The 23,079-nt window shown below is 43.3% G+C and overlaps 1 protein-coding gene across 5 annotated transcripts in view; it reads left to right on the top strand.

Moving 5' to 3' along the window:
* Positions 1-23,079, top strand: part of TBC1D1 (TBC1 domain family member 1) — a 216,860-nt gene that overhangs the window by 99,771 nt on the left and 94,010 nt on the right. For all 5 annotated transcript variants that reach the window (XM_058722869.1, XM_058722868.1, XM_058722870.1 and 2 more), the window contains exons 4-7: positions 2,731-2,835; positions 3,819-3,951; positions 9,729-9,820; positions 16,107-16,217. In XM_058722869.1, coding sequence (XP_058578852.1) covers positions 2,731-2,835; positions 3,819-3,951; positions 9,729-9,820; positions 16,107-16,217 — 441 coding nt within the window. The remainder of the gene's footprint in view (positions 1-2,730; positions 2,836-3,818; positions 3,952-9,728; positions 9,821-16,106; positions 16,218-23,079) is intronic.

Below are 23,079 nucleotides of genomic sequence, written 5' to 3'. Positions count from 1 at the left end.
TCTCATTTCCTCACTTCCATTTTCTCATAACTAGATGTAACAAAAATCTCATTGCTGATTTATAACATGATCTACATAAAAAAAATTTCTCTTTCGAACCCTTTTCCCAAAATGTGAAAATAAAGAATGTTCCTTTTGTAGTTGGATAGGGAACCATTTGCAAAATAAATTTTTCCAAATCCTCTTCCCCAGAGAATTAATGCCTGGCATGTGTTTACCTTGCTGTTGGGGAGCATTGATTGAGATACGTCAGTGATTGCCCATTTATTGGAAAATGTTCAGCCTGAGATTATCCACAGAATTTAATCTCAATTTGCTGCTATTTCTATTGAAATGTTAATGTTTAAGGTTTGCTTTTTCGTATGACAGTTTTATTATTTTATTATTTATTATTTTATTATTTAAGGGTGCAGCTTACAAGTTTACATGATGACCCGAACTTCAAGTTCATAGCGCTTGTATCTCTGCATGCTGGTGCTTTCTGGAGATACTCACGTATTAATAATTATGCTCTAGGTCTTATCTGTATCAAGGTCCCTCTTAGCTGATACTTTCAAAACAAGTTTACATATTTATTCAGAAGAGCTTTTGAGAAACAATAGTGTACAACCCTGGCCTTAATATCTTACATTTAAAAGCCTCTCTACTCTCTGTGTGTACGCTTTGTGACTCATTCTTAATACCAGTGAAGTACTTGTGTTTTAGGAGTACAAATGTGTTTTAAAACTTTTTTTTTAACCTCTGTGACTGTGTTTGCATGTGTGCGTGTGCGCATGTAGTTGTGTTTCTTCATTAATCTCTTATCTACTTTGGATTTTTGAAGTAGTTTTTCTTTAATACCTAAGAAAAGTTCTCCTCTTTCTGTGTCCACTTTTCTGCACTTCCTTTTAGTACTAAAACGAACATTAAAAACTCTGGTTTTCAGTTGTTCTTGTATTATAGGGGTAATCAGAATAACATTTTAGGAGAACACTGTTAATCTTCATATTTGAGAGATGTTTTTAGATATTTAAAATATCTGAGAAAATCGTCTGGAACCACAAAAGGCCCCAAATAGCCAAGGCAATCTTGAGAACAACAAAGCTGGAGGTATCACAATTCCAGATATTAAGATAGACTACAGACTTGTAGTAATCAAAACAGTATGGTCCTGGCACAAAAATGGACCCATGGATCAGTGAAATAGAATAGAAAGCCCAGAAATAAACCCATAATCGTATGGTCAATTAGTCTGTGACAAAGGAGGCAAGAGTATACAGTGGGGAAAAGGCCATCTGCTCAACAGTGGCCCTGGGAGAACTGGACAGCTACATGCAAGAGAAGGACATTGGACCACTTGCTTATACGATACACAAAAATAAACTCAAAATGGAACAAAGGCCCTAAATGTGAGGCATGAAACCATGAAACTCCTAGAAGAAAACATAGGCAGTAATTTCTTTGACATTGGCTATTGCAGAATTTTCCAGGTATCTCCTCCAGCAAGAGAAACAAAAGCAAAAATAAACTTTTGGCATTAAACCAAAATAAAAAGCTTTTACATAGAGAGGGAGACCAACACCAAAATGAAAAAAGCAGCTTACTGAGAGACGATATTTGCAAATGATATATCCCGTGAGGAGTTAATATGCAAAATAGGTAAAATACTTAACACAACTCAACACCAGAAAAACAAATAATCTAATTGAAAAACAGGCAGAGGAGCTGAATAGACATTTTCCCAAAGAAGATATACAGAGATCCAACAGGCACATGAAAAGATGCTCAGTATCACAGTCATCAGGGAAATGCAAATCAGAATCTCAGTGAGTTATCCCCTTACACCTGTTAGAATGGCTAAAATAAAAAAGACAAGAAACAAGTGTTGGCAAGGATGTGGAGAAAAAGAAACCCTTGGTACCCTGCTGGTGGGAATGTAAATTGGTGCAGCCATGGTGGAAAACAGTATGGAGGTTCCTCAAAACATTAAAAATAGAACTACCATGTGATCCAGTAATTCCACTACTGGGTATTTATCCAAAGAAACAAAAACACTAATTCAAAAAGATAGGTGTATTCCTATTTTTATTGCAGCTTTATTTATATAGTAGCTAAGATATGGAAGCAATCCAAGTGTGCATAAATGAATGGATAAAGATGTACACACACACACACACACACACACACACACACACACTGGAATATTACACAGCAATGAAAAGGATGGAGCTCTTGCCATTTGTGACAACATGGATGGACCTAGAGGGTATTATGCTGAGGGAAATAAGTCCAAGAAAAACAAATACCACATGACTTGACTTATATGTGGAATCTAAAAAACAAATGAGTAAACAAAAAGCAGAACTAGACCCAAATATGCAGAGAACAAACTGATGATTGCCAGAGGGGAGAGGAGTCGGGGATACAGGCTTTCGGTTGTGGAATGCATAAGTCCCAGGTGTGGAAGGTACAGCTTAGTCAGGGGTATCCTAATTGCACTGGATGGTGACAGATGGTAGCTACGCTGGTGGTGAGCATAGCATAACATGCAGACTGATCCAATTACTGCATCGTACACCTGACACTAATGTAACGTTTGGTATCAACTGTGCTTCAAAAAATCTGAGAAACTAATTTTATAGTGCTCTGGTCAGTCAGACTGTGCTGTGTCAGTCTTAAGTTGCCCTCTGACAGTTGTGCGTCTTGTGGATACAGCTCAGTGTTCCTTCCTCTTTTCCCTGCCTTCAACAGGGTATTAGACACGTGGACCATTTCGGGTTTATCTGCCGAGAGGCTTCAGGGGGCGGAGGCTTTCATTTCGTCTGTTACGTGTTTCAGTGCACAAATGAAGCTCTGGTAAGTGCGACTGTGAGTTCTCCCCTGGAAACCTTATTCATGTGGAATTTCAACCTCACTGATTTTTTCTTCCCTTAGCAAACCATATAGCTTCATCAATGTGTCATTATTTGGCTTCAGTTATTCATCATGACTATTCAACAATTAGCTAGTATACATACAAGACTTATTTGGGCATGTGTCTTCAATTTTCATTGTTTTTGTGGAATCTGCTCACTTTGCCCTCTGGCCCAGCGTTAAAAAATGTCATTTTGGATTTTTGGTCCAGAGGAGTTGGCTTTTTTGTCAGTATTTAATTTGTGGTTTTAGTTTTTACCTTAGCTCATTTAAGCGTTTTGAACATCTAGGTAGTGTTTTTAAGACTACAATCTTAGCAGATATTACGATAATGACTATGTTTGTCAGTGATTAGTGGTCCCCCCCAAATCTTCAAATACCCAGTCTTTGCAGAGTCCTGAAATCTCAGCCCACTCATCTTTTTTTTAAAGTTATTTATTTATTTTGAGTTTATTTATTTATTTTTTAAGTTATGTCTTTATTTATTCATTCATTCATCCTTCCATCCATCCATCTATCTCTCCCTCCCTGCGGAGGAGGAGCAGAGAAAGAGAGAATCCCAAGCAGGCTCTGCAATGTCATCACAGAACCTGACGTGACGCTCCAAATCACAAACTATGAGATCATGCCCTGAGCCAAGTCGGAGGCTTAACCAACTGAGCCACCCAGGCACCCCTCAGCCCCACTCATCTTTTTGTTGTTGTTGTTTATTTTTGAGAGACAGCGTGAACAGGGGAGGGGCAGAGGGAGAGACAAAATCTGAAGCAGGCTCCAGGCTGTCAGTGCAGAGCCTGACGTGGGGCTCGAACCCACAAACTGTGAGATCATGACCTGAGCCAAAGTCTGACGCTCAACCGTCTGTGCCACCCAGGGGCCCCAGCTCCACTCATCTTAAATGGGCTTTTTGCTATCTTCTCTCTGATCAGGTTGATGAGATTATGATGACCCTGAAGCAGGCTTTCACTGTGGCTGCGGTGCAGCAGACGGCTAAAACACCTGCCCAGCTGTGTGAGGGCTGCCCCTTGCAGGGCCTGCACAAGCTGTGTGAGCGGATAGAGGGTGAGTAGGGGCCCCCGTCAAGCCTTAACATTTCGGGACTTAAAGGTCCCAGGAAAACCTTAGGCAATCTGCATTCCTTGAAAGATTCTGCCTGAGGCTCATGTTAGTTACAGGGATTACAGGTGAACTGTCAGTATGCTGAGGGTGTCTTCTGTACTGTGCTAGGTGCTCAGGATTTGAAGATAAACATCCACTCCCCGGTCTACCATCGCCCCTCTAAGGGGCTCTGAGTAGGGAGCCAGAAGCTGCATACCGGCTGCATGGCATTTATCAAGGTTGTGCGTGATCAGCCCTATTGGCTGCTATGAAGAGATCTAGTTAAGATATGAGCTGAAGAATTTCCACCGAGTGTTTCAATTACAAGGTCATCAGTAACCTCTGCCAGAACAGTTTTCATGGAGTGAAGGGGGCAGAAGGAGGGTTGCAGTTGAGCTGAAGGGAAAGAGTAAAAAGGACTGAGTGTGGACGATAGTTTCTAGAAATTTGGTGTCAGGAGAAACTGTGGTAAATGTTACCATTTGCAGCTGATATTTGTTGAGCATTTAAGGTGTGCCAGGCACTGTGCAAGGTGCTGTAACTTTCACTGTTACCAGTTTGATCTTTAGCGCATTGTGGGAGGAAAGGGGATTGGTCGTATGCACATTTTAGGGGGAAGTAAATCAAGGATGAGTGAAGTGTAGGGGTAAACTAGTGTGTGAGTCCGGGAGTCCTCCTGCGAGGGAAAGCCCTCCCTGTTACCTGCCCCTCAGCTGCACCTCAGGAGAAGGCTGTGCCGGGGAGGCGGGGGGGGGGGGGGGGGGGGGGGGGGGAGCCAGCTGCCCAGCTTTGTGCAGCTGGGGAGGTTTCAGCACATCCAGAGCCACAAGGGCCAGGTGGGTCAGAGTGGAACAGACGAGACCCTTCCTGAATGAGAGAGGGAATCTTCCTCAGGTGGGAAGAGAGATGCTCCATTTCTGGGCCTGCGGTGAGGGGGAGGCGAGGGGCAGAGAACAAGGTAATCCTCTGATGATGATCCTCTGAGGGAACCTGCCATTGAAGTGGTTCATTTCCCCTCTCTCCTTGCTTTTGCATTTTTTTCCATTTATAGGAGGATTTCTAAAACTTTGCGATTCTGAGGGGAGTCACAGGATTTAAACGGCCTATGTTTTTGTAAGCATCAAAACAGATGTGATAATTTCCTATGTCTCTAGAATACTTCTTTGTTTTATTTTTATTTTTGAGAGAGAGCATGATCCGGGGAAAAGGGGCGGAGGGGGAGAGAGAGAGAATCCCAAGCAGGCTCCACACTCAGCGTGGAGCCTGATGCGGGGCTTGATCCCACAACGCTGGGATCATGACCTGAGCCGAAATCAAGCATCAGACACTCAACCGACTGAGCCATCCAGGCGCCCCTAGAATACTCCTAATAAGCGTTACTTGTGTAGAGAAGAACACAATTGCTATTTAGATTTCATTTCCCTTTTTGCATAATTGTGGTGAAAGTACATGTGATCTAAAACTGACCATTTTAGCCTTTTTAAAGTGTACGGTTCAGTGGCATTGAGTAGATTCACGTTGTTATGTGGTCATTGCCGACTTCTGTCTCTGGAGCTTTGTCATCTTTCCAAGTGGAGCATCAACTGAAGTGTAACTCCCTCTCCCCCTCCCCTGGTCCCTGGCCACCACCACTCTACTTCTACCTCTGTGAATGTGATGGCCCTAGTGCATCATCTGAGTGGACTCATGCTTCCTTTTGCGACTGGCTTATTTAGCATAACGTCTCCTAGGTTTATTCACGTTGTAGCGTGTGTCAGGATTTTATAGCATTTTAAGGCTGACTAGCAATACATTTTGTGTTTATACCACATTTATCTATTCATCTGTCCATAGACGTTTGAGTTGCTTTCACCTTTTGGCTGTTGTGAGTGATGTTGCTCTCAAGTTGGTGTGCAAGTATCTGTTCATGTTCCTGCTTTCAATTCTTTTGGGAATATACCCACATGTGGAATTGCTGGATCATATGGTAATTACACATTTAATTTTTTGAGGAACCGCCGTTATATTTTCCACAGTGGCTGCACTGTCGTGCACTCCCATTAGTAGTGCACAGGGTTCCAGCTTCTCCACATCCTTGCCCACGTGTGTTACTTTCTTTAGGATAACCATCCAGTGGGTGTGAAGTGGTATTTGACTTCCCTTTTTAAGTGAGATGGATTGACAGTTATCATCTTAAGTTTCCAAGATTCGTTTACAGACATTGTAGTGCTCTTTAAAATAAATCAAAATGATTAATATTTTCAACTGTGCTTTCCTAGTTGCTACTGTTTCCTGACATTATGCAAAATAGAGCTGGAAATGAGAAAAGTTGTGCTTTACCTAGAGATCTCATCTGAAAGGATCCCTAACCCTTCCCTTAGTGGTTGTCAAGATAACGTAAACGATGACAGAAATGTCCCTTGAGAGCTTATTAAGAAGCCAACAAGGACTCTGGCCCTGAAGATAAAGCAGACCGAGATCTGCAGGAGCTGGAAGGATTCCAGAGTTACACCTGATAAATCTTTCTGTGGTCTGGCCTAGCTTTCAGAAAGTGAGAGCTGAAAAGTTCCGTCAAGGTAGGGATTTTGCTGCTGTGGTGTTGGAATTATTATTTAATTCGTCTTTTTTACCTGATAAAATCCAAGCAAAGCAGAGAGCTCTGCTCATGCAAAAACATCCTCAGTAGCACAGGTAGAAGGCTGGGAGGCTGTGTAGTGCGTACCCTGATGGGAAGCATTTCTTAAGTATAGATGACACAGCGTTACAGGCATCCTTAGGCGGGAGATGCTTTTAGGAACACTTGGAAGCCCGTGCTTTTTGCTATATTGTGTTCCTAATAAGTAGAATGAAGCGGTTTATTAAAGCTCCTTGTAGGTTCCCGTAAGAGTAGTTCTCATAGGAAGTCAGGCTCTGGCTGAGCACTCTGTTCACGGACCAGTGACATGGCCACAAGAAGAAGGACTTAAAAGGCTGCTTTCTTGATCGGTTGAAATCATCAGTCTGTGCCCCGGGATTTCGGCAAGAATACGTACGCTGTGCACACCAACCACGGCGGACGCGCCGCTCACGTCGTGTAAGCAGGTCTGGGTTGGAACTCCACACGAGTCCTAGTGGTGCGGATCTAGCATCTTGTGCATTTTAAAGTTGAGCGGAGCGTTTTGGGAATTGCTAGACTGAATTGTGTGTTCACCGAAAAGGAAAAAAGGTTGAACTGAGGTTTTCCTTTGCTGTCCAGGTTTGCCTCTGGCAAAGCAAAGTCATTCATCAGACCTCCCTTAATAAGAGCCTTTTCTGCGTCAGCAGTGTGAAAGTGGCCTCACTAACAACCAGGCCGGGGGGATCGTAGCTTTCGAATGCCTGGACTCTGGTTCCCTGTTTCTGTGTTGTTCCTCGTGTCCGTTTAACCCAGTAAAGCCTTGTAGCATCGTGTCGAGGGTGCCACGTTCGTGCTGCTGGAACCACCCGGGGCAGCGCAAGGTGTTGAGAAGCCCTGTGGAAAGTGTGCTGTGAACATGGGGTAGACAGCCAGGCACCGGGGCCTGCGTGCGTGAGAAACCTCACCTCTGGTTTGATGTGGGGCATGCACTGAGGCATCCTGGACGCAAGGATAAAACTTGTTAAGGCATCTCTTCATACCTGCCGAATGTGAATAGTCTGTGTTGCTGCCCAGTTGTTAGAAGTGTGGACTTAGTCTCTCATATAATTAGTTAAATTCTTCGTGGAGCCCAGGGGCTCCCTCTGCGTGTGAGTGTCTCATTGGACAATCCACATTTTTCCAAAATAGGATGCTTACATTGTGTCCAAGGCCTGCAGGGAGGGCTTTTGGTTAGTGATGACTGCTTATTTTACTCCTAAGTTTAAATACCGTTTTGATTCAACATTTAAGTAGTTACAGCACAGTAAAAGCATCTCTGTGTTCTCAGCTTGCCGGAAGAACACCTGAATTGTGCCCTGACAAAACCCATCTGTCTTTTCTATACTCTCACCTTCCTCTGAATTCACTTTGGTATCGAACCTACTTGTGTGTCAAGTGACTTGACTCTTTGGGCAAAGGAAGGCAGTGGAGAGTTTGAAGAGTTGCTCGTGGAGGCAAAAAACATGGTTCAGAGTCTGACTCTGTCCCCGACCTAGCCGATGGCCCAGGGCAAAATACTGGACTTTCCTGTGCCTCAGTTTCTTCATTTATGCGTTGGGATTACTAAACATGGTACCCACTTCAGGAGTATTTTGAGGAAGGTGATACACGTAATGTTGAGCGTAGTGGTGGCGTGGCAATCACTTAGGAAACCTTGGCTTTTATTTTTAGAGTATTTTCTTGGCAGAAAAAGGGGGGGTGGTGTTGCTGGGAGGAAGGACATCCTGGAAGCTGAGAGAGCCCCTGCAGTTTGAGGAACAGCTTCCACCAGAGCGGTCAGCGGGGGGGGGGGGGGGGGGGGGGGGGGGGGGCTCTGCGTCCAGCTGCAGTGGGGGGGTTGGGGGGAGGGAGGGCAGCTACTAATTGGCCTCCTGACTTTTGACAAGTTGCCTTGCTCCTCTAGACCTCAGCAGATGTCTCTTAAAACAGAGGCTTAGGTCACGATCTCGCGGTCTGTGGGTTCGAGCCCCGCATCAGGCTCTGGGCTGATGGCTCAGAGCCTGGAGCCTGTTTCCGATTCTGTGTCTCCCTCTCTCTCTGCCCCTCCCCCGTTCATGCTCTGTCTCTCTCTGTCCCAAAAATAAATAAATGTTGAAAAAAAAAAAAATTAAAAAAAAAAAAACAAAAACAGAGGCTTGATTTCTGACGTTTCAGAGGTGTCCTCTCCCAGCCATCCTTAGCTGTGTAGATGCATTCACAGTGTTCTCCGGAGTGAGTGGCCTTGGCCAGGCACCTGCCGGGTGCCCAGCCTCAGGAGGAGGGGAGGGAGTTGCAGCAGGTGGGTGAGGCGAGGGCTGCCCTTGGAATCAAAGTAACAGGGCGGCAGTTCTCCCACGGTGGTTAGGTCAGCCTTTGTTTCCAGATCTTCTCAGCATGTGTGACATTGATTTCCGGCACCAAGAAAAGGCAAAATAGGATCTAAGCCATGTATGTGTGGAGAAAGCACTTTGTGAAGTATCACATTCTCACTGGCACTAAAATTGTGACTTTGTCACTTTTCCTCCTAATCCTCTGTGATGGTCATCTGATGGTCTTACGACTGTTACTAAGGCAGTGGTGATAAAATGAAAGTTGTTAGCCACATGAATAATCCATTTTATTGGGAAGGAGTCTACCAAGGAAGAGGAAAATGTTTCACACGGAGCCATAGTTGTTTTCCGTTGAGAAGAATCATCAGGGTTTATGTATAATTACTCACAAGAATTTATTTTCTGAGGACAAGGTTCTGATTGTGTGAGGTGTGTTAACATGGTCTGGTGGAGAAAAAAGTAATTTGGAACCACACAGATGCAAGGTAGAATCCAACGTGGTGGTCTTGGGAAATCACATAAGCCTCTGGGTCTCGGTTTTCTTAACTGTACAATGGGGATAACTGAATCCTCTTCATGGATTGTTCCAGTGTTATATAATACGGGCCTAATGTTTATGACAGTGCCTGGCACGAGGGCTCAGCTAAAAAATGTCCGTTGTCCCCATCGGCGTCATTAACATTGTTACCAAGTAGAATGTCTGTAAAATGTCAAAAGCTTGAAGTAGGTGGCTCAGAACATAAAGAGCTCGAGTATGGAAGTTTTACTCTGCCTTATAACTTGTACTTAGAGTGTTTTCTTGTATCTCTTCTTAATAGGAATGAATTCTTCCAAAACCAAACTAGAACTCCAGAAGCATCTGACAACATTGACTAATCAGGAGCAAGCAACTATTTTTGAGGAGGTTCAGGTAAAGTACCAGTTTTTCATTTCTAGACTGAAGGAAAAGGTAAGCAGCTTACCTGAGAGATGTTACTTATGAAAAATCGCAAACCAGAGCTGTCACAGCTCCGAGGAAGTGGCCCTGGGTTCCTCTTGCTTTAAAGTTAAGCCCCACTCAGAGGTGGAGGATGGGGTGGGAGGTAGGTGAGGGGGGTGGGGGCAGGTCGGATGGCAGACTGACACCAGGTCTTGGTTTCCACAGTGAATGCAACTAACCCAGAAAGAGTACTCCCTTAAAAACATTTTAGAATAAAGAAAGGAAATTCTAGAGTGGAAAGAGCCTCAGCCCAGGGGACAGAAGACCTGGACTCTGGTCCCCAAGCTCTACAAGAGTTTCTCTGCTCTACAAGAAACTCCTGCCAGCCCCTTCCTGCTCGGGGTTTCAGCCCCGAAGTGTGGGAGTCAGCAGAGACAGTATTTTGTACGTGAACTTGGTCATTAACCGTTCCTCCCCTCTTACTCAGTGTTGGACACAAATTTAGATGATGTTATCTACTTAGAGCTATATATCAAACCTAACTGTAAAAAAAAAAAAATGCAAAAAAAGCCAGCTCGTCAGTTTTCTGTTAAACCTGGAAACTCGCTCTTGTCCTTGCGCGTAGATGCGGCGTCTCTCCGGGAAACCGTGCTGTGTGTGCTGGCATGCCCGTAGTGTGTTCGTTCTGAATCTTTAATGAGCTCATCAAAAATTTCCTGTCTGCTTTAGCTGAGGGGCATTTTCTATGGTTTCCTGGCACTTTTGTAGGGAGGAAGGCACATCAGAACAAAGGATAAATATTTTTGTGTGGGGAGCAGAGTGAAAGGGCCTTGCAGTCAGTAAACCAATCCAGAAGACCCATAGCTCTGGGTTCCAGGTTCTGTCTGTCTCCACACTGGCTGTAGGACTCCACCCACCAGGCCCATGATCTGTTTTCTGTTAGCGTGAGGAGTTAGAAGACCTGTCTTTTTCTCTTTAATCCCATTAGAATTCTCTTCATCACCCTTGTTCTCCCGTGGTAGGATTGGGACATGTTTGTAGAAGGAAAGCACGGGGAGGTTTTTTACTTTCATAAATAGCTTAGAATGTAATTTTCACAATTTCCACTTGCCTTTAAATTTTGTTTTCTTTTGAATCGACTTGAGACATGACATTTTTTTTTTAAATGTTTGTTTTTTTATGAGAGAGAAACTGAACGGGGGGTGGGGGAGAGGGAGAGGGACAGAGGATCTGCTATGTCAGTGCAGAGCCTGACGTGGGGCTTGAACTTCTGAACCGTGAAATCATGACCTGAGCTGAAGTCTGACTCTTTACTGACTAAGCCACCCAGGTGCCCCCTTGTTTTTACGTAAAGGATCTTTAGAGTTCTGAGTACACAGTACTCAGAAAAACTTAGTGTGATTTTTACTTGGAATTCATAATGGACAGTTTGCTTCCGATTGTTAATGCATTTACAGTGGAGGCCGGGCCTTTTCCTCTGGTGTTGGTCTATCTGCTTGCTGGTCTGGTGCTATCAAAGCCACTTCAGGGAATGTCTTTGCAGCAAGCTTAGAAGATGCACATTCCTCCCCCAGTGTGAGTTTTATTTGTTATTTAGACAGCACCATGTAGCACTTTATTACCTATGCTGATTCATCTGACCAAAAACAGTGTGATTAACCAGCATAGGTAATAAAATATTGTCCAGCAATGAGAAATTCCTAATGGATGTGATTCTGAGATTCTCTTTGGCCCGTGTCAGTTTTTAGACACCCAGTACATATGGAAAAGAGATTTTAGAGACGAGCGGAAACAAGGTTTATTTATTTTTAAAAATGCCTGTAGTTAATATCTTGGGGTCCCCAGGTGTTGTTCTAGAAGGCTCTGTAAGTTGATTAGCTTACAGACCAAAGGAAGGTCACTGTTGTGAAAAGCCAGCTCTTACTATGTCCTCCATCGTCGTAAGTGTGGCTTTTCCTTGAATGATACAAATTTGACATGGATGTCTTCCTCTAACAGCCTGAAGGTTTCATTGAATTATTTCCAATGACCATTCTTGATTCTGAAATGACATTTTATAAACCAAGTCATTGATTTCTTTTTAGGTAGGAGTGCCGGCTAATGTGTTTGAAAATCGTACATTTCAGAACGATCATAACAAAAAAGGTGGCTTTTCAATGTCAGGATCCCTTTTGTAAACAGAGTGGTTAATACGTTCCTTTGTACCGTCTTTCCTGGAGAGTAATTTTGTTTCTGAAGAACTCTCCAAGGGCAAATTTTCATAAGACAAATGGAATTACGATTGAAATTAGTGGCACATGATTATGTAGTTGTTAAAGCATACATAATCAGTGTTTTTGTAAATAAATGCTTAATGCAAAGAAAGAAGTGCAGAGCACACAGGACATGAAGAGCAAGCCGTCAGTAATGGCCGTGATGCAGGAGATGGTCGCTAGTGCAGGGAGCTGACCGTGAGCACGCTGAGAGAGCTTTGTGCCCCCTGAGTGTGCTGGCCCGTTAACCCTTTGTGAGAAGACTCATGACACGGAGAGCCACTTTTTAATTTATGAGCTCATGAGACAGGTCGTATAATTTTCCCGCATATCTTCCTGAGCAGGGGGCCCACGGGGTCTTGCCGTCTTCCCATGCTGCCCTGCTGCTGGCTGAGTGAGCCGGATCAGGCGGTCCCCCAGAGGGCTTTCAAGCTGAAGTAGGGCAAGGAAATAAGGCAAGGAAGGGAAGTGCTTCAGAAGCCCAAGTCTTCTCATCTGAGTGAGTGTATTTCAGGGAGTGGCTGAGTTAATGCTGAGTAGGTAAGTCGAGTAGGTTCCTACTCAGAGATGTCAGTAATGGATTAAAGAACATGATTTTTCACAAGTTTTAAAGAGGAATGGAAGAACTTTTTCTCTACTTTGTAAAGAATATCAACTTCTTTGGATTTTCCACGGCTTTAAAATGATTTCATTTAAGATTTGATTATAACTTTTTGAAAAGATGTCAGAATGTAGCGTCCCAAGTGAGCATCATTTTAAGGAGTACCCTCAGAAGACCACAGACTTTCTCAGCATCGTGGTGTTCATTAGTGAGTGTTGGAAATTCAGTGACTTTTACCACCAGTTCATAGGCCCTCTCGTAGAAATAAGGTCAAGAAGCATGTAGCAGAATTGGCTTGGTTATTTTTGACAGTCAGTTGGTTTGTATTTAATGAAATATAACTGTAGAAAAACACAAATCGGTGGTGTGTGTACTTCAGTGAATTGTGCTACGATGAATACACCTGTGCAGCCGGCACCAGGATGAAGACATAGAGCATTTCCAGCCCCTCAGAATCCCCCCTGAGTATTGTCCCCAGGTACCTACTGTCCTCACTTCTGACACTGCAGATTGGTTTTGTCAAAACTAAGTTAATTTTTGACTACAAAGTGATGTCATCCGGCTCAATTCCCCGTCATTTTCCTCAGGCTTGTCTCTCTGACTAATGAAGTTTGGTAAAATTAAATCACCTGTGGAAAGTAATGATTTGCCACGGTGGAGGGTGGTGAAATCACATGAGAGGTATTAAGGAGCAGGCACTTTGCTAACCACTTTCACTCAGTAGGAGAGTAGCCCATAATCATGTTTCAATTATGTTAAGGAAGAACTTATTTCTTGACCTTGTAGGGCATCGTGAACAGTGGCTTCCCTCTGTGGTGGTTAACGAGCCCCGGACACAGTCTTTCAGTTTTTAATGGGCAGTGACTGTGTTTGTACATTGTGCTCAGCTGTCTCATGTTCTGTCCCTTTGAACAAATTCTTGTGTATTTTGAGGGAAAAAAGTTTCCTTCTTACTCATTTTTAAGCCTTTATTGATACTTTTGATATAAGCTATTGCACAGAATTTCTTTAAGAAGAATACACTTTTTCTTGTTGAGAACAGCTTCAAATATTTAACCAAAGATATGGAAGAAGAAATGGTTCCACTTCTTGGCTGTGTGTTCAGAGGCTTCTCATAATTCCTGTCTGCTCCTCTTTCGTGGACTTCTTCTAAAAAAAAAAATAAGACTTTATTATTATTATTATTATTATTATTATTATTATTATTTTGGTGCAGCAGTTTTAGTTTTATAGAAGAAGTGGGTAGAAAATATCGAGTTCCCATATGACCCCTCACACCCCAGCCCTACCCCCAGGCCAGTTTTCCCTGTTGCTAATATTTTGTCCTAGTGTGGTACATTTGTTACTACTGATTAGTCCATATGGATACATTATTATTAACTGAAGTCCTTAGTTGACATGACGGTTAACTTTTAGTGTTGTTACGTTCTGTGCGTTCTAACAAACGTATAACAGCATGTATCCATCATTATAGGGTTATACAGAATTGTTTTTCACCACCCTAAAAATCCTCTGCTCCATCAGTTCATTCCTCCCCCTCCTCCAGTCCCCAGGCATCCACTGATCTTTGGCTGCCTCCATGGTTTTGCCTTACCCAGAATGTCATCTAGTTGTAGTCATACGGTGTGCTGGAGATTGGCTTTCATGTAACAACATGCATTTAAAGTTCCTCCGTGTTTTTTCATGGCTCCATAGCTCTTTTTATTTTAGTGCTGAATAGTGTTCCATTTTATGGATGTATCACACTTTGTTTATTCACTGTTGAAGGACATCTGGGTTGCTTGTAAGTTTCGGCAGTAATAAAGCTGCTATAAACATTGGTGTGCAGGTTTTAGTGTGGGCATAAATTTTCATCTCGTTTGGGTAAATACTAAGCAGTGTGATTTGCTGGATTGCATGGTAAGAACATACTTAGTTTTTTATGAGAAGCTGTCGAACTGGTTCTCAGAGTGGCCGTATCATTTTGCCTTCCCACTGGCAATCAATGAGTTCCTCTTGCGTCCTGGGCTTATGGACCACGGCTCATCTTCTTGGGGTATAAAGTTGGGATTGTGGTGCTTGACCGTGCCTTTCCTTTGGTGAAGATCTGATGGAACTTTCTTTGGAAAAAATCCAGTTGTTTCGTAAAACACGTACAACTTCATAACATGAAGGTTCATGACTTGGAATTGAGATTGAGAGCATCTGTTCTAGCTTCCAAGATATTTAATCCTTTAATCTGAAATTTGAAAGAACAGGGAGTCCTCAGTGAAAACAACCCCTTCTAATCATTTGCTATCTTTTCCTTGAGTTACAGGAACAACTTATCATTTTAAATGATCTTTTTCTTAAGAGAGGGAGTACCAGAAGGTCTGGGTTAGTGTTACCTTTGCTTCTAAAAGCTATGGCACAAAGGGTAAAATCATTGTTTCTCGGTTAACTTGGGGAGGAGTTTGCCAAGAGTGTAGCTGACCCAGACTGGATGCTTGTATGTTTGATTCATGTATTACACCCCAACTTTGTTTTGAAGGGCAGGCTAGAAGTTTGGGATGGGGGGAGAGAGGAGGAGCAGGAAAATGGATAATCGTCGTTATGAAAAATACATATTTTCAAGGTTTATAGACTGGACGCTTTGTGTGTCTTCAGAATAAGTCAGGTTTTTCTTCATATTCAGAGAAACAAATACACTAAATTAGATGGTCTTTAAAAACTGAACACAGATATTTCAGATCCAGAGAATTTGGGACCTTGGAGTTTATTTTGTGCATAATCTTCATTTGAACAAATGAGGAAGCTAATCACTTGCCTGTGGTCACACTTATAGGCAGTACCTAGAACCTGCATATCCTGATTTCTAGTCCGGTCTGCTTTGCTACTACCTATACGAAGAATTAAAGGTGTAGGGAGAATGTTCTTAAAAAAGAAAGGGGGAAAAGAAATCCATGCCATAAAATACTGTGTGCAAGTTCACGACTTGTTGGCCTTGCAAGAAGTGCTTCACGGTGAACATCACATTTGATGCATATGGAACCATGACCCTGGATACAGTTGCTATTTTCCTTTCCAGTTCCCTAACCATGAAAGTTTATGAACATGTAGCCCTTACGGCTCCGACCTCTGGATGTTTACACAGTTTTTACTCTTTTCTTGTTTTCAAGACTATTTATTTCTTAAATATTTCCACTGTGCCTCTATCGGATGTGAAATATTTATTTTCGGTATGAGGACATCAGAGGTCAAAAGTGAATTGGGCTCACTGGCTCCATTGTTCTTTTTAGGAAGTGTCTCCCTGTCTAGCTAGGATCATTGGTGCCCCCTGGTGAGATGATTGGGTAAAAGCACCCATTGATGGATGGGAGGAAGCTGTATTTTCAAAGGCGTGGTTTAGCAGTTTTGTTAACAGTTAAAAATAAATGTGATATATTGGTTTTTTTTTTTTTTAAAGAAATTGCGACCAAGGAATGAGCAGCGAGAGAATGAATTGATTATTTCTTTCCTGAGGTGTTTATATGAAGAGAAACAAAAAGTTCACACCCATGTTGGGGAGATAAAGCAGGTATGGCTTTTTTTTTTTTCCTCTTCTTTTAATTTTACCAGGATGCTGTGTAAAACAAAATCCTGAGGTTTTTTTCTCACGTTCTGAAACTTTTTTTCTCCCTGTATCTTATTTTTATTTCTTGCACATATGAGGGAAATTTGGGAATACTGAGACCATGCTTAGAGGAGGTGTCGGCCTCGTGGTGGGAGTGGGGCAGGCGCCTCCACAGGAGGGCTGGTGTAGAGCTTCCGGGATGAAATTTAAGAGTAGGTACTGCTACAACAGGCTACGTGACCTGCAGAGAGGGAGCCAGTCTCTGTCACCTCCCCTTTCTCCCTGGTAAAATGGGAATGACGTTGCAGGGTCACCTTCAGAATCCTGTAAAGTCCCTGGAGGGTCTTTGTGACATAAATGCTACGTGAATGCAGGGAGAACACTTCAGACAAATTAGGTTATGACGTTAGAGACCCTGGCATGTGTGCTCTTCAGATCTAGAACTTGCATTGATTCCATTTCACCTGAGGGAGGTCCAGAATCTGCCTGCCTTCCTTCCTCTCCTGGCCACAAGCATCGTTTAGCTTATCTGTCTCGGGGTGCTGGGTCAGAAGCTGGGGCTACCTGCAGGTCTCTGTCTTTGAAGTGCTCCAAGTCTGGGATTCCGTACACGTGGTGCCCCAGACCATTTTCCTATGTCTTTTGGACTCTATGTAAGTCAATTCCTGGTAACTGTTATAGCTTCAGATGTGCATTTTGTATTAAAGTTCCTTGTGAGCCAGGAAATCTAGAGAAAAATCACTGAAGGATGTTCAAAACATCCTTCATTTCCCAAAAGTATATTGCCTTTTAAAAAAAACAAACACGTAACCGACACGTCCTAAAGGCACCTTTAGGTCCTTTAGCGCTCAGTGGCCTGCCCCCTCCCTTGCCCTCTTCCCTATGACACCCCTGCCTTTGTGTGTCCAGTTTCACGCGGACCCACACATGGCAGCTCTCCCCAGATTTCTACCTTCCAGTTGGCTCTGGCAATCAGGTACCTTTCCTGAGCTCACAAGGCTTACGTACAGTGTCTGACATTGTTTTTAATCTCCTTGGCCGACTGTAGCATCTCTTGGCAGGGACCCCGACACCAGTGCACTGTGCGTATGTGTCTGGCCTTCGTGTGTTGACACTCCTCCCTTCCCAAGACGGGAAGTCTTGGGAGTTCTGTGCCCTTCCGGTTCACTCGGGTGGGCCACCCAGCCTAAGCTCACAGTTAATTCTCTACTTTTTTTCAACCTATTTCTCGTCTCGCTTTCATTCCTTTTTTTTTTTTTTTTGGTTCCATTAATAGTTTTTCCCTAACTTGTTCCAACAGGAAATTGATAATTTTGAAATAATTTATAACTGCTAGAGGGGAATGAAGCATTTATGGTGGATGGAAAGTTTTGACCTAAGTACAGACTCATATTTAGGGAACAGAGTAGTGTCTTTTTGATTTGGGCATAGTTGAGTGCAGAGGAGACATGTAATTAATTTTATTTCCATTTGGGAACATCAGAGAATTTAATATAAAAAACAGAACTGTCAGCACTTTGTGTAGAGGATTCTGAACATTCTGTTATCCCATGCCCTCATATCCGTGCCTGTAAAGATGTTGCCCCGATTCCCAGTTGTGGTTGGGTCTCCCCCAGACCGGACACCCTCTTGGGCTCTGAGGATCAGGCTTTTCAGAACAGCAGCTGCTTTTAGAGGAATCAGATGAAGCTCTGAGATTTACCAGGGCATTCCTGGTCTCTTTATGCTACGGAGTACTTTAACTACATGGATTTCATTACATTCTTCTTGCACCTAAAAATCCCCATACCCTTTGAAAACATGTCATGACTTGACCTAGAGAGGAGTAGAACCATGGCTTTGACAATGAACTTCTCTGACCACCGGTCTTCAAAAGTGGGCAGAGAGAGACACTGAGCACAGGCTCAAGGCTGCACTTCATTAGAGCCAGTGATCTGTTTGTGCTTTTCAGTGACTAAAGTGATAGTGTTGGATAGCTGCCAGAGGACTCAGTTTCATAAAATAGAAAACAAACTGAATGAGATTTTGTTCTTATGGAAAAGGTAGAATCAGTTTGGGCAAAGACCTGTAAAGTAATAAAGTTAGAAGGTGTTGCATTTTAGTCGATGAACATATTATTTCCACTTGTATATATAGAGCTGGTGAAAAAACTTACAGTATTCACTCATCTGACACTTAATGAATGTTTGCCATATACCAGACAAGGTTCTAATTTTTTGCATGAATGATTCCATTTCTTCTTCAGCTCTTTTGAGGCGGGTGGTCTAATACCGTTGTTAGGGATGGGGACGTGGGAACAAAAGTAAAGCAGCGTGTTAGGGAATGGCGGAGCCATTGTGTCTGAGGTCCAAGGACATTATCATAATCATGATGCTTTTTAGGAGCTTACCTAACAAAGTTAAATGTTCTGTAAGTACTCACTGATTTGCCCGGGTCCGTTTTCCAGTAGAGTTTTTTTCTGACATTTTATTTTGAAAGATTTCAGACATGCAGGAAAGTTGAAAGGAACAGTGAACATTCACATACCCACCATCCAGATTATACTGTTTGTAGCATTTTGTAATATTTACTTTCCCGTATGTCTATCTATTATATCACCTTGTTTTTGGTGACTTTTAAAGTAAGTTTCTGATATTAATACTCTTTATTCCCAAATACCTTAGTCCGTAGCTACATTTTTAACTGTACTCAGTATTTGTTCATAAGTTTTTGGAGATTTACATCTTGTAAGTTGCACAGATCTTGAGTGTACCATTTGTGGCGTTTTGAGGTCTTCATACATTGAGGTGGCCCAGACTCCCATCAAGGTGGATGGCACAATGTACCCCCGGACCTCTTTTCTAGTCCTCACTACTCCTCCCTGCAGACAACCATGGTTTTGATTATTTTTACCATAGATTAATCTTGCCTGTTGTAGGACTTTAATGGATGGAATCATACAGTACGTGCTTTATCGTTTCTGGCTTCTTCCACTTCACCTGATGTCCCTGCTCGTCATCCACGTTGTTGTATGTGTCAGCGCTTCCCTTTCCTTCCTTGTGCCAACACGACAGCTTTTGTCCATCCTCCTTTTGACGGACGCTCAAGCCCCTTCTAGGTGCTAGTTGTGACGAATAAGGCCCCTAGTAGGTATGTTGTGGCGCCACAGGTTGCTGGGTTCTGACCTGAGAACTTAGTGTAGCCGCAGAATTTAAAACTTGGCTCCAGACTCTCGTGCCCAGAGCTTGCCCATCTGTCGTGGGTTGGGCCGTATGATGCGGTGCAGTCTGCTCTGGGGACCCAAATTATCTATGAACCAGCATCACCTTTGAAGGAGAAACTTCTAGATGCTTATTTTATTTTATTTGGTTTTTTTTTTTAATGTTATTGAGAGAGAGAGAGAAAGAGAGAGAGAGCAGGGGAGGGGCAGAGAGAGAAGGAGACCGAGGATCCGAAGCAGGCTCTGTGCTGACAGCTGCGAGCCCAGCTCAGGGCTCAAACTCACAAACTCAGGTGAAATAGGACCTGAGCCGAAGTCAGATGCTCAACTGACAGAGCCACCCAGACGCCCCAGGTTTTTATTTTAAAATAAACCAGGAATAGGGGCGCCTGGGTGGCGCAGTCGGTTAAGCGTCCGACTTCAGCCAGGTCACGATCTCGCGGTCCGTGAGTTCGAGCCCCGCGTCGGGCTCTGGGCTGATGGCTCGGAGCCTGGAGCCTGTTTCCGATTCTGTGTCTCCCTCTCTCTCTGCCCCTCCCCCGTTCATGCTCTGTCTCTCTCTGTCCCAAAAATAAAAATTAAAAACGTTGAAAAAAAAAAAAAAATTAAAATAAACCAGGAATATATTATTTTCTAAACTATAGAAAAACTATAAACTATAATAACTATATTATTTTCTAAATAATTTCTAAACTGAAATTATACTGGGTATATGATAGACCTAGAAGAGCATGGTGTCAGACGGCAGAGGAAGGACGCCCTGAACGAAGCAAACAGACATCCGTATGACCTCGTTTAAAAAAGAGAGACCCCAGTGCAGTTTTTCTTGTATGTTTTCTGCTACATGTCACTGGTCTCCTAGCCAGTGTTTTCTTGACATATCAGAACAATCCACTCAAAATGCTTTTACTTCATGGAAACCTGTGGAGTCTGAAAGCAAGCCCACCGCTTCGTAACTTTGTGGGAGGACCGGCGGTGAGTCCAGGACAGGCCCCTGAGGGTCCTGTGTGGCTCCTTCCCTTTGCACTGGAGGCTGCCTCAAGTGTGGACAGGCTCCTTCTTGGTAAATGATCGCACAGGACCAGCTGCAATGAGTCAGGCACCTGCCCGTGGTGCCTCATGTTTGGCGGGCACTTAGTCACTATTGGGTGAGGGGGTCTGTTCCCTCAGGCACGTGTTTCCCATGGGCCTGCCTGGTGCTCACTGCTCATTCACTCATTCTTCGGCGAGCAAGCATGAAGTATCCAGAGCGTGCTCAGTATACCCTATGAAAACACAAAGATAAGTGATGGTCTCCCCTGAGGGAAGTCCTAAGCTGGTCGTCATTCTTTTAATGCACGTTCTAATTCTTACAGAAGTAAAACGCTGATGAGTAGACAAAGCCAAAAGGTAGCTCTTATCAGAACCTTTCTTTCTCATTTATGCCTTGAAAAACATATGACAGTCATAGGTGAATTAGGATTTCATTGTTTGAAACAAGACATGAAGTCTTTGACCAGCAAATAACTGAATAAAATAAAAAAATGCTTGATGACGTAGGAATCAGGGGAAGACAAATTAAGAGACCATCTCTATCCGCCAAGTCGGTAGAAATTCAAAAATCCCCTAATACCATGTAAAAGTGAACTGTCATGTACTGGGACTATGAATTAGTACCATTTAGGGGAGAAAAATTTGACAGTATCTGGTACATGTGAAGACACACAGACGTAGAGACCCAGCAAGGACATTTCTAAGTACTCCCCTTGCAAAACCTTTCACCTGTGTGGTAGGGAGCTCTGTTCAAGAGAGATAAGCGCAGTCTCCTTTGTAAAAACAGAAGGGAATCTGTGTTTAACCACAGGAACATGAACACATTGTGTTGTCATATGGTGAATTGCTACACTCTAAAGTGAGTGAATCAAAGAACATTTGTCAAAGTGGATAAATCTCAAAAACAGCATTGAAAGAGAAAAGGTCATTATGGAAGAGTATGTACAGGATGATACATTCATGTAAAGCTTCCACTATATGTAAACCATCATATATGTTTTATGGATACATATGTATATATAAAGTTATAAAAAAATGAGTTGATGGACACCAGACTCAGGAGAGGGCTTATTTGTGCAGATGAAAAATGGAGAGTGGCTCCAGGAGGCTTCAGAGATGTCTGTCATGTTTTCTATTAAACGTAGAAAACAGTAGCTAATAATCACGATTGCTGACATTTACAGAGTATCAGGCATGTTCTGAGTGCTCTCATGTGCATTAATTCATCTAATGCTCGTGAGCACTCTGTGAGGAGAGCTCCCTGTGTGTCCTCAGTCTGCAGGTGGATGACCCGAGGGGGCAGCGGGTAATTACCTGTCCAAGGCCACAGAGCTAGGAAGCGGCAGAGGACCATCTCACCCAGGCAGAGCTCCAGAGCCCGCGCTCCTCACTCTTCTCGACACCTGCACGTTCACTTGGCCAGAGCTGGGGGTGGGGGTGGGATTTGTTGTATTAGTCTGTACACTTTGCTGCATGCTTTGAATGTGTAACAACAAAGAATGGTCGGAGTTTAGAGTATTGGAGGATGGGCTCGTTCATGTGGTTTTCCTAAAAAAAAAAAAAAAAAAAATCATTGTCTAGCAGAAAGCAATCAGGCAAGACTCCATAGAGGTAGGAAGCAATTTAATCTAGAGGTTTTTTGTAGTTTTTTTTTTGTTTTTTTGTTTTTTTGTTTTATTTTGGGACAGAGAGAGACAGAGCATGAACGGGGGAGGGGCAGAGAAAGAGGGAGACACAGAATCGGAAACAGGCTCCAGGCTCCGAGCCATCAGCCCAGAGCCTGACGCGGGGCTCGAACTCACGGACCGCGAGATCGTGACCTGGCTGAAGTCAGACGCTTAACCGACTGCGCCACCCAGGCGCCCCTGTTTTTTTTTTTTTTTTTTTTTTTAATATACCTCTTTGTTAATGAGTAACATTAAACCTCATTTAGCGGTTGGCATCCAAATGCCATTACATTGTCAGCTTCATCTTGTGATCAGTTAGGGGGACAAGCTTGGGCACAGAGGGAAAGGGTGACAGACACAGTTAGGAGGGAGAGAGGAAGAAGTGGAGGAGACAGAGCTCCACAGAAAGCAACGAGGGCATTAATTTAGGGTGATGGAGTGGATTCTTCAGTTGATAAAATTTATTTTGTTTCAACCTCTGAGATGCCCCCAAAGATAAATTATAATGTACTTTGAAGAGCTAATAATGGCCACCTTTGTACCAGAAACTCTGCTCAATGCTTTATATGATTTACCTGTTTTAATCTCACAACACAGCATTATGATTAGATCTTCAGGTGGTTCTGAGTTGACAGAGGATTCTAGAAACAAAGGCTAGGAGAGAGAAAGTAACTTGTACAAGGCCAGTTAGTGAGTGACACATCTCTGATCTGACCGCAGAGCCTGAGCTCTCGAACTTTGTTAAATGAGTGGTTTCCAAGCACCTTTCATTTGGAGCGGTCAGAGCAACTCTTTGAGGCAAACTAGTTCCTGGACCTGCAGCCATGCCGTGGAGGAGCAGATGAGGGCACAGGATCAGAATCATGGCCTGGGGCAAAAAGATGCATCCTGGAGACTTATCATTCCTGAAGGAAGGAAGGAAGGAAGG

Source organism: Neofelis nebulosa, chromosome 3 (assembly GCF_028018385.1).
Source record: "Neofelis nebulosa isolate mNeoNeb1 chromosome 3, mNeoNeb1.pri, whole genome shotgun sequence".
Lineage (NCBI taxonomy): Eukaryota > Metazoa > Chordata > Mammalia > Carnivora > Felidae > Neofelis > Neofelis nebulosa.
This window is presented reverse-complemented; position numbering and strand designations above follow the sequence as displayed.